Source organism: Genypterus blacodes, unplaced genomic scaffold (assembly GCF_046128005.1).
Source record: "Genypterus blacodes isolate CSIRO-AG114 ecotype Tasmania unplaced genomic scaffold, CSIRO-AGI_Gbla_v1 ptg000065l_1, whole genome shotgun sequence".
Classification (NCBI taxonomy): Eukaryota; Metazoa; Chordata; class Actinopteri; order Ophidiiformes; family Ophidiidae; genus Genypterus; species Genypterus blacodes.
Window position 1 is genome coordinate 622,501 of NW_027466877.1, and position 12,291 is coordinate 634,791.

General features: G+C 47.4%; 1 protein-coding gene across 4 annotated transcripts in view; it reads left to right on the forward strand.

Moving 5' to 3' along the window:
- Positions 1-2,135, forward strand: part of LOC143004348 (uncharacterized) — a 5,284-nt gene extending 3,149 nt beyond the window's left edge. For all 4 annotated transcript variants that reach the window (XM_076155202.1, XM_076155203.1, XM_076155205.1 and 1 more), the window contains 3 exons: positions 8-81; positions 421-611; positions 745-2,135. In XM_076155202.1, coding sequence (XP_076011317.1) covers positions 8-81; positions 421-611; positions 745-846 — 367 coding nt within the window. In that variant the 3' untranslated portion in view covers positions 847-2,135. The remainder of the gene's footprint in view (positions 1-7; positions 82-420; positions 612-744) is intronic.
- The last annotated feature ends 10,156 nt before the right edge of the window (positions 2,136-12,291 follow it).

The following is a 12,291-nucleotide window of genomic DNA, read 5'->3' on the forward strand; positions in this document are numbered from 1 at the left end:
CCCTCAGGTTCCTGGTGTTTGCAGACGATCACACGCCTGCCTACGTCGGCCTGCCTTCACTCCGCCTCGTCTACAAACCTCGTAAGTCAGGACGCTTCCTACTTCAAGCGTGAACGTGATCCGGCTCACACACACACTGTCTGATTTGTGTGTGTGTGTGTGTGTGTGTGTGTGTGTGTGTGTGTGTGTGTGTGTGTGTGTGTGTGTGTGTGTGTGTGTGTGTGTGTGTGTGTGTGTGTGTGTGTGTGTGTGTGTGTGTGTGTGTGTGTGTGTGTGTGTGTGTGTGTGTGTGTGTGTGTGTGTGTGTGTGTGTGTGTGTGTGTGTGTGTCATTAAAGTCCAGGTAGAACGAGGTGTGTTACCGTGGTTACACACACTGGGGCTTTACACTGAAGCCTCATCTCCTTTCCTCCTCTCTTAGTGAAGGAACCTCTAGACGACATTTCCAACCTGGCGCACCGTATTTTCCTGAAGGCGTATCTGAGCCACTGGCCGTATCCTCGCATGAGCCTCTACAACATCGGACAGGTCATTATCGCCGAGTGCCACGGCGTCCTGAAGAGCTGCGAGGTGCAGGCGGTGGACTGCAGCCTGATACTCGTCGTCTTCCAGGTGTGTGCCGACACTTTAACCCCCCCCCCCACACACACACACACACACACACACACACACACACACACAGCTTCTTCTTCTTCTGCTTCTGCTGACGTGTTTGTGTTTGTTGTGGCGTTTGTGTGTGTGGCAGGACGACCAGCACGAGGAGTGGTTCTACCGAGGGTCCATACGCCTGCAGCCCCTGGTGGGCTGCCTGGAGGTGAAGAAGCCGTGCGAGGCCGACGCCTCCTGAAAGCCGGCGAGCCCGCAAACCCACTTCACCTCGGACAGTTATTCCTTTGAACCAAAACAGAATTATGAGACGTATGATTTAACTTATCATCTTATTCATGACTTTGATTTAGTTTATCATGCTCACTTTATCTGTCACAGAGTAAATGTGCCTCATCTACTCTCTAAATGAGTTTGTTTCTGCTGACATTGACGCACAACAATCATGTGAGCCGGCGTCGCTGAGCATGCCGCTGAACGCACCTCTGAGTCTGACAGACGGACGGACAATACTGGACAAAGACGATCAAGCTGAGTAGAGAGAAGTCGCCGCCCTCGCTAGAATCATGACCTCATATCACACAGGAACTGGAAGTTGTACATGAAAAGACGTTTTCCTTCACAGTTTGGTTGTAGGGGGGCTTGAACCATGAGGTCACCTTCTGAGCGGCCGCTTCTTTCCAAACACAGGAATCAAACGCACCTCATGTGTCAAAAGGAAATGAATATTGGTATTGGCAGAGGAATGAAGGTCTTTCATTTGGACTCTGGACGTAAACGCTCCTCGCTCCTGAGGAGGCGAGCTGGTGTCTAATGGCACATGGCGTTGTCATGGCGAGGTGATTTCCCGCCCTGACACAAACTCCACAGCCAAACGGTCACGGCCATCACAGGAGATTTTCTCAGGATCCGAAGTTCGAAAGGCGTCGTCACGGTGCAAAGGGTGCAGGCGACGGGCCGAACTTCAAATCTCCAGTGAGCATGAAAGTGGTCGCCGCGGTGATGTGTGTGCTGAGCTTTGCTTTGCTGTAGTGACCCCAGTGACCTCTGTGTGTCTTGGGTGTAGGCGACCTTATTTGTGCAATGCAGTATGTTTGTTTTTGTCTTTAATCTTCATGAAAGGAATTTTATTTATCTAATCATTCTGGCACTTAGCAGCGACGCTCTTCTGCAGCTAATCCTCTGGGTTAGCCGCTAACGCTTTATGTAACTAATACATACAGGATCCAAGGAGAGTCCACCTGAGGGTACGGGACCTGCTAGCAAAGACCTGGAGACGCTTCTCCTCTTCTTCAGTTCTGACGGACTTTTGGGGATTTCCGGGATTTAGTCTGTCAGAAGTGAAGAAGAGGAGAGGAGAAGCGTCTCCAGATCTTTGCTAGCAGGTCCAGTTCCCTCAGATCAGGCCTCCCCGGACACCATGGACCTGAGAACCTGAGAACCTGCTCAGACATGCTGTCTTTCTTTCACACGGTAACAGGGGCGCTTTTGTAATAAAGCTGGTGAGGTCTAACTCTGTGTGAGGTTCAGGGTCTTCATTTTACACCTCCATCACATCTACACACAGGATATACTTCAGGGTTTATACAGAGAGCTGGGGGGAGGAGGAAGGAAGAGGAAGAGAGAGTGAGAGGAGAAGGGGTGAGAGAAGAGAGGAGGAAAAGGGGGGAAGGAGAGGGAGGAGGGGAAGGGGAGAGAGAGGACAATAAGAGAGGAGGAGGCACAACAACACTTGACTCCCTTCCCTCATGTGGCAGGTAAACATTCAGTAACATGCAGGGATTGTGTCATTCTCAGTGTTGTTGCTTGATCCATGTCAGAGAGTGTGTTGCTATGTGACGGGGCACGTTCTCGTTCAGTCGGCACTATAACTCTCGTTAGGTTCACCTGTGGCCTAAAGCAGAGCACCTGACGATGTGTTTACTTGCTCCTCCTGCTTCACCACCAGAAGGTAATTCATGTTTACATTTCCCTGATAAATGCAGATTCTAAGATAACAAAGCCATAAATGTATACTTCTCAAGTTAGCATCATTTTAAAAGCACACGCACATGAAATGATCTGATATACGACCTTGAAACAGTCAAGCACAGCGTCTGCTAAATGAACAAACAGCTTTTCCTCACATGGTTGAATCAAAGAGCAGCTCAGTTTGTAACATCTGGAGCGGCTGTCAGAGTCCAAACTCCACTCTCAGCGCTCCAGACTTCCTCCTCCAGCGCGGCCTGCTCGCCGCCTCCGTCTCGTTCTGTTAGCGTGTCCGCTGACAGACACGTATGACATGCTAAATCACTGACACCATTAGCTATGCTCGCTGACCAAACAGATGACATGCTAAGGTTCTAATCCCTGGTTTGAATTGCTGTGCGCTGCGTGACTAAATGCTGCTGGTCAAACACAAATCATCAGTGTGTAATCCACTTAGCTGTGTGTGTGTGAGAGTGTGTGTGAGTGTGAGAGAGAGAGAAAGTTGCTGTGTGTGTGGTCTGAAATAGCATAACAAGCTGTTGCGTAGCTTTTAAAATGGCCTCACTGTAGCTCATAAAGAAGCTAGCAGCCTCATCACTTTACAGTAAACAATGATTGGCAGGAACTATTATGTTTTATTACAATGTGGTTCAACATTTAACATATTTGTAGGAAGTCTTCTTCTTCTGTTCCTCCATGTTGGCGTCAGACTTGTGGCCTTCATGCCTTCTCCTCAAAATCCAATAATCCATAATCAATCCAACAACAAAAGCAGAACAACCCTGAACTCACCGTCACTGGAACACAAAGAGAATTAGAAGTCATGAATTAAAAATGTAATAAAGTGATAGTCTAAACAAAGATTAAAAATGAATTATAATAAGTAAAATATATATGAACAGATTCTAACAGCAGAGAGGTTGAGATGATTACAGACGACATCACTGCAAAACATTAAAGCTAACAAAGGAGAGTCATCGTGTGTGTTTGACGTGTGTGACAGGAGTTTACATCAATGAGGTCTTTGGTTTCTTCACAGACCGGAGTGTGTTTGTGTGTGTGTGTGTGTGTGTGTGTTTCTCATGAATATCAAGCCTTTCAGGAGCACTTACAGGGTTCAACATTGCTTAATCCCTGATACAAGACCCCAGAAAAACCAATTTAGCCTCCATGAAAGGGCCTCAGCTCCTCTCCTCATCTCCTCTCCTCTTGCCTCCTCTCTTCTCCTGTCTTTCCTCTCCTTATCTTATCCTCTCCTCTTCCTCTCCTCTCCTCCTCTTGCTTCCTCTCCTCTCCTCTCCCTCGCTCTCTTCCCTCTTCCTCCATCCCAGCGATGGAGATTAGGCTTATTAAGAGGGCTCATTGTCTGCGGTGTCATGGATACCCAGTGATTACACACTCCGTGGCTGCTCCTCCTCCTCCGCTCGCCCTCAAACCTCGCAGGGATTCGCCGCTTCCAAAGTCAAATCAATTATTCCCTCCACCTCCCCCCCCCAACAACGTTCACCTCTGATATCGTGCCAAACAGGCGGCACAATTCATTGTCAACGAGCACAGATGGCAAAGGAACGTCTGAGCGGAGGAAGCCGTCGTGATCTCAGCCGCTCCTTCAGCCGAGACATATTTTTATTCAGGTTCAGACTGATTCCTCCACTCGCTGCGTTCCCACCATGAAACGCAATGAAACCAGACTCTCTATTCTGTTTCCTTAGTAACATTTACTGTGTTTACACTCAATACTTTATAGTAGAAAGTGTGTGTGAGCTGCAGTAAAGGATTCAGGAGTACATGTGAGTGTGACGTGAGACGCAACATTGTGCCTGATACTTCTTCACTCTGTGTGTGAAGTCGTCTCTCTCTCTCTCTCTCTCTCTCTGACTGTGATGTTTATGATGCCTGAATAAAGGAAATGTTACAATCACACACACAGTCTAAATCTGTTACAAAGTTAAATTAGTTAAATATGTTTACACGACGGGTTAAACAGGTTTCTGTGGGCTGTAGTTCTTTAAACATAGTATCAAAGTAAAGTCTCTTACTCAGTGTACAGAGTTATATTTGATTAAACTACAGGAAATCTAACAAAGAAACCTAAACTAATCTGTTTTACCACACTGATGGAAAAACATTCAACAATTTTCATCGAGAGTCTGAAGAAGCTGAAACGGACTGAGAGCAAATGTAACTTTCCTCAGCTTCTCATTATTTGTTGCTTCTATTGTTGCAGCACATGAATGACAAATCCACTTCCTGAATTGAAAGTGATTTCACCTTTGACCTTGCACTTACCGCCGCGGTGATGGGACAATGATCCACGTTACCCCAGGAACCCCCTGCTGTAGGTTCAACCCTGAGGGGGCCCGTGGGTCTGCAGGGGCCCCCCCAGCTCAGCGGGCCTGTGGAGGGGGCCGGGGCGCTAAATGCTCCCCTGCTGCCGCGGCACTTGACCCCGCCTGCCCCCTGGAGGCCCCCTGATGTCATCCGGTCCAAGTATTTTCAAGGAGCCCGTGGGCTTTGGAAGGCAGTAAAAGGCTAAGCCCGGATTTAAAGTGGAGTCTCGATCTGAACGCCTCCTGCAGCTCTCGCAAATCACAGCGAGACGATGGCGCGGGGCCAAAATAGGCTCCCAGGCCGCAGGAATGTGAGCACCTATGGGCTCTGTGGGAGCGTCGCAGCTGCACGGTGAAGGAGCGTCCCGGTGTCTGACGCTCTAATCCCCCCGGAGCTGCTCCGCGCCCCCCGACTCATCGTCAAGGCGACAGCACCTCGCTGAGATGAGCGCTGAAGCTTCACACCGGGGCCGCGACCCAAAGTCACCAAGGGAAAATACTTCCAGTGCTAATTTGTGCTTTAATGGAGCATTTCTGTTTTCACAAATGATTTCTTTTACTCCACTAAATATCTGACACACTTAAAGAGCTGAGTGTTGGCTGATAATATAGATTTTGTACCACAAAGTATTAATGCCACAGTGAGAAACCAGAAATACATTTATGTTCAATAAAGAAGTAGAGTTCTTCTCTTACTGATTGGACCTGTGCCGTTCCTCAGCAGGCTGTTGGATCGACTCCCTGCACCACGGCCCGCTGACCTTGAACTGTGAACCGCAGCCACACAAAAAAAAACCCTGGCGGACCTGCAGATGAGAGCGGGAGGGATGAACAATTGGAATAAACAGGTGAGGAAGAGGGAGGAAGAGATAGATGGAGAGAAAGCGGCAGAATGTATAATTGCGGCTGTGCATGGACGGGTTATCTGTCGTCAATAGACCCTGAACACAAAGGTTTGGCTTTGTATGTGGAGAAACAGAGGCGGGCTCGACCCACGGGGGACCGGGGAGAGAGAGAGTGTGTGTATGTGTGTGTGTGTGTGTGTATGACCAGACAGCAGAAAGGTCTGGAACACAGGAGACCCTGGCCACTGATAGGCACTCATGAAGCCTCTTCAGCAGGTTAGCAGCGACATAATTAAAAAGATAAACCTTATGAGCGGGGCACCGAGATAAGAGTTTAATGAGAGCAAAGAGGGAGATCAACCAATGAGAGGGGAGCAGGGGGGTTACAAGGTGGTCTCAGGGGAAATAAACCCCGACCTGTCAATCATCTGACAGAGATAAGTGCGGATATGGAGCCCCGGAGCAGATCTACGGAGCGCGATCTGTAGCTTAATGTAGTCAGGACGCTCGTCAAATGAGCTTTTCCAAACCCAACAGGATGTAGAAACTGACATGGAGCGTCAAATATGATGACAACATGTGTTCAATCACAGCAGAGCGCTCACGTGGACGAGGCGCTCGGCTGCTTTACACTGAATCAAAACATTTAGGACATTTTCAGCAGATTTACTGTATTTGACCGCTGGGTTGTTAAGAAAAAATATAGAAAATATTCATATTTGTGACGCAGGCAGAGCTGCAAATTAACAAAGAAGAAGAGGAAGAGGGTGGAGGCAGTGAGCACAGAGTGAACTTACTGAATGGACTGTGTCAGCTTAGACAACACACACACACACACACACACGTCACATACTTATATCAACTAACAGGAATATGAAGGATCCAGTGACATATATTTATTGACTTTCACTGAGATTTGCATCTTGAGAGAACAGCGTTTGAGCCACTTCATGTGACTAAAATAAGCAGAAAACCTGTGTTTTTATACTTTCAGTCTCAGTATCTGTTAAATTAAGACGTAAACACTCTTCCCTGTGAATGTTCCACATTTGTTACTGCAGATCTCCTAGGAAAGGAATCTTAAGGCAGAAGGAGCGCCGTCCAACAAGAAATAGGTGAAAGGAGCATTTTCCCTCTCTGGCTGAAGTGGTTGATTGTAATGTGGAGTAAAAGCTGCAGTGGCCTGGTGATGCGTTACTGCGGGCGGCTGTGACTGAGCTGCACCTTCCTCGCCTCTGCGCGGCCTCAAAGGGTCGCCGCCGTGCGACCGCAGCTGCAGTGATCCAGCTCGTCTTGGAGGAGCGGCGGCCCCGCCCGGCGCTCGCAGCTGCGTAAATAACACATATATATTCCTACAGCGAATAATTCCCACCCTTCAAAACACACATATAACAATCTGTTCCGGCTGCAGACGTACGACTTTCTCCCACTCGGGTGTGTAAACGATCTGGGAGCACGTTGTCTTTTCCTGCGCCAGCCTACCATGTGAGCTGCACAGGCGGGTGCCTCTTGATTGACAGTTAGCTCGTCTCTGCGACACTCGGCTGCTCCTATGTAGAGTTTAAAGCAGTGAACGCAGACGTCTCCTGTGAAATGCTCCCTCTTCTTCTTCCTCTTCCTCCCTCCCTCCGTCTCTCTCTCTTCTTTCTTTGACACCCCCGATTAGAAGGGAAAGCTGCGTGCAGAGAATGCATGGCTAACAGGAGCAGCGTGCGGTGCTGCGAGGTGGAAAGTGAGCCGGCTTGTTACAGGGCTGTAGTGGAGGTTGTTTACATGAGCACCTGAGGAGGAACAGGATGTACAGCCTGACAGCCGCTGCCGCTTCATCTACGAAGCCCCCGCCAAAAAGAAATAGATGCCAGAGGAGGCAGAGGAGGCAGAGGAGGCGGCGGTGATGCCTGCGTGCAGCCCTGCGCCCTAACCTGCTACATGGAGGAATTTCCCCGCGGACGTTTGACAAGACGAGTAGGCTTTAATTTAGAGACGACATGAAAGAAGATCTTCTGTTCTAATTGTTACATTGATGCAATGCTGGCTGTAAAAAAACAAAAATGGCTGCCTTTGCAGGTGAATAGCAATTAACTCCCCCGTCAGCACACACGCACCTCGCCTGGATTCAGCCTGGGCACGCCACGCCAAACCGTCCTCAGTCTGTGGAAACACAAGTGGTTAGTTAGTGAGTGGTTGGTGGTAAGGCTTAGCCCTTATGGGGGGAGGCCGGTCCGTCCCTGCGTTCCGTCCCTACGTCCCCTCATGAGGCCGGCCCACACACCTCTGCTAAGCTACATCACGCCTGCAGCAGATAACACAGATTAGAGGAACACTGGCTTCAACTGTTCTGCTTCACTCAACTCAGCTATGTAGCTTTTTTGTAACATATTATATTGTCAATAACTAGCTGAGCTACATGTAGTGTGGCTAAAGCTACACCAAAACATTAGAAATGTGGAAAGAATTTGTTTGCTCTTTGTTGCTAGTGTGGTTGCTATGGTTTCTGGAGCAGTTGCTATTGTATTCTGGGTGGTTGTTAGTGTGGTTATTATGGTTTTTGGGGGAGATGCTATGTTGTTTTGGGTGGTTGCTAGGTCAGTTGCTATGGTATTCTGGGTGGTTGCTCGGGCTTTGAATGCTATAAATGCTCATGGATGTCCTGATTGATTTATCAGGAATTGATAAGATTGATTTATGTGTGTGTGTGTGTGTGCGTGTGTGTGTGTGTGTGTGTGTGTGTGTGTGTGCGTGTGTGTGTGTGTCATGGTCTTTTATTTACAGCTGTAAGTTTGACTCAGTGTCCCAGCAGCTGAAAACTTGTGAGTGTTGTGAAGGTGTTTATCCTGTGAGCGTCACCTTCACCTTCACCTTCACCTTTACCCCTAGCTTCAGCCCACCCAGTGATGGCACTGGTCTGTGTGTTGGGTTCCAGCTTCTCTTCTCACTCCTGGACATTGAATGGATCTTATTATCTTTGGTACTCTTCTTCTTCATCTCTTAGATTTCTGTGTTTCTTTGACCAAAAGCACTTAAAGGGTTAAAAAGAGGGGGAAGCTATTGACAGTATTAAATATAATTTTGACTCATGATAGCAAAACCTTAGTTATGAAATGATTCATTACTTTATTAATTAATGCCATCTATACAGTAGATCTGAATCACACACTGTACACACACACACACACACTGTACACACACACACTGTACACACACACACACACACACTACCAGATAGGAGCCGCAGCATAATGAGGCAGAGTCTCATTTCACACTCATTACTCGCTCTCTGACAATTCATTACTTTACATAAAGACCAAAGACGATTTGGCTCCAACAGACAAAACCTGCAGCAAAAGAAATCCAACCATTAAAATGTAGAGATGAGCCGCTCTCTCTGCTCGCAGGAAGGAGGCGTTGATCCAGAGGCTTTCTGAAATTTAAAAAACATCCACTAACATACAAACCAACGAAAACAGCAGATCTGGATCAGGGTCGGTGCTGATGCTCAGTAAAGAATGAAGCTCCAGGCCGCACCATGTAACACACACACACACACACACACACACGCACACGCACACACACACACACACACACGGCTCTATTCTGGGAGCAGACGACTGAGCCGCTCATCACCAGGACATCGGTTACATACATGTTATCTGTACACTCGCGCCTCAGATAGAGGATTTCACAGCCGGGCCTGTGTGGCTGACACAGGCAGCGCGCTATGCAGCCCATCGCCGTGCTAACAGCGCTATAGCAACTGAGGGATTGATCATTTATCTTCTCTCTTGCACCTCCTGGCTCCTAAGAGAGCAGCGGAGCACAGGCGCTCCATTGTGGAGGCCCAGGCTGATGCATTATGTATCAGGATCGATGCGGCTCACGCTCTCTTCTTCTCTGAACGTGGAGGAGGATTCAGCACCGCACTGCTCAGGCTGCTGAGGGGAGACAGGTGTGTGTGACAAGACAGACAGAAACCATTGCACAAGATTTATAAGAGACAATATTTAACTGGTCAGGAGGGAAAGGGACTGCAATAATGATAATAATAATAATAATAATAATAATAATGATAACATAAAAATAAAAATAATGAAGATATTATTAATAATAATAATAATAATAAGAAGAATTATAATAATAATGATAATAATAATTGAAATAAAAACAATAAAAATATGATAATAATAATAATGATGATCATGATGACGATAACAATAATAATTGAAAAAATATATATATATACAATAATAATAAAGAAATAATAATATGATGATGATGATTGAAATAAATAAATAAAAATACGCTTAAATATTAAATATAATATAATAAACATTAAAAAAATAATAACCATAATAACAATAACAATAATTAATAATAATAATGATAATAATAATCAGTCAGCAGCCTCACATCCCATCTATCAGTGTGTTTATGTATTAAAACAAAGAAATAGCCTAGAATTTAATAGAATTCTATTTATAATATGGATGGTTTTTCCTTTTATCTCCACCAAGGCGCTCGTGTTTTTATTGAGGTTTCTTTGTGATTTAAAACGTTACAGATTATTATGGTATGTTGTGGCCGGGTGGATGTTGTTGATGTTTGCTTCTTTGGTTGGTCAGAGATGAATCTTATTTCATATTTTCATCTCATTACCCATCCACATACTCAACCAATTTAATCCAAATCAGCTCCTAACTGCCAACTACGAATGAATTCTAGAACGATCCAGACTTATTCAGACAAGGATCTACGTAAAGACGAGTTTCAATATGGAGGCGAGTCAGAATGGAGCTCACACTCCAAAAGAGGACAGAGACTGAATCCAGACAGAGAGATGAGATCATCAGGTCGTGTTCCTTTATCAGGATCATTGGTTCACAGACGCGTCCTGATGCTGCTGTGAGGATCATAACTCTGAACATCAGCACCATGAACAGAAACATCAGCCTGCTCTCATACAAATGCTTTTTGAACGATGGATTGAGGAGAAACTGAGATATTCATGTTTGTAAATGTGATTCATCGCCGCCTCACGTTGCATCTTTGCATCGCAGAGATATGAAGCCATCGCCTGCGGGTGTTTTCTCCGTTTTTCCCATAATTCATCTGTTTTTGGGAGCAAACTCTTCACATTGAGCTCCAGCTGATGTGTCTGTGCTTCAGGCGGCTCCAGCATGCTAATCCTCCATCACGCCACTAGAACGTGCTCTTCAGCAGCTTATCACTCATCCCACTCAGGACCCGCGCCGCTCCTCTTCATCCTCCCGTCTCTCTCTCTCCCCCCCCGTCCGTCTCTCTTTCCACCTCCGCTCCGTCCGTCCCGCCTCAGACCGAGTTCTGCTTCTCATTTTGCCGTGCAGGCAGAGAGAATATGATTTAAAAGTGTGAAGCAGAGCGGCACGTCTCCCACCAACACAGCGCAGAGTCCCAGGAGTCTCGTTCTCCATGTGGTGGAGGAACACACAGGAAGAGAGGTAACACGTCCGCTGGGAGTCTTCATCGACAGCGCCTGCTTCTTATTCCTCATGTGTGAAGAAGATGCTCAGCTTCCTGACTGCAGGCTGGAGCCTCGCAGCTTTTCAGGGTTCAGAGCGAAGCGTTGAGCAGACGTCATCTTCCTCCCCTGATGTTATCATAGGAGCTGTGAGATATCAAACCAAACACAGCCCCGCACTCACAATCTGATTGTATTTGTCGCTGAGCAACAACAAAGCTTCAGATCAGTGCCCCCCCCCCCCCCCAGCATCTGTTTTGCAGTAGCAGTCAGAAAGCCCCTGGTAGAGAGCGAGCAGCCTAAATCATCCTGTCCTGCTCCGTCAGACAGACAAACACTTTGAACTTCTCATTCTTGCTCGTTGTTGCAGACAAAAGTCTGGGAAGCATAATGGAGCCCGCTCCACATCAGGCGACTTCAGGAGGATCCTCCCCTCCTCCCCATGTGTGAAGGGTTCAGCTCACACACTCACACTGCAGTGTGTCGGAGCCCAGGTGGGACACACACACACACACACACACGTTCCCATTGTTCTCCCAACACACTGGTGTGTGTGAACGCGTGAGTCAGACCTGTGAGAGGATGAACCCTCAGTGTGTCGACGCCCCCTGCTGCATGTTCTGCGCTCTAATGAAAGTTAATGGCACATGGCGAGGACATTATGTGGTCACGGCCCGGCGAGCCTTCATACAGAGCCACATGATGAACCTCAGGCCGCCCTGACCGCTGACCTGTTGTGGCCCATCCATTCTGATTAATTGGATCCTTTAACGAGGATCCAGTGACAGTCACACACGTTCCCCCCAGAGGATGTTAGGTCGCGTCCCCTGTGGACCCCCGGCCTCCTCACAGAGGAGCGAGCAGCAGGCCGGCGCCTGGCCCCTCTCTCTCTCTCTCTCTCTCTCTCTCTCTCTCTCTCTCTCTCTCTCTCTCGGGGGAGGGCGAGCGACACCGTGACGCTCATTCACGCTGTAAATTGTTTGCCAGGCTTCTGTCGGCCATGTTGGAACATTTAGCATTCATGAAATCTCATTAGTTTTCATTAGAAA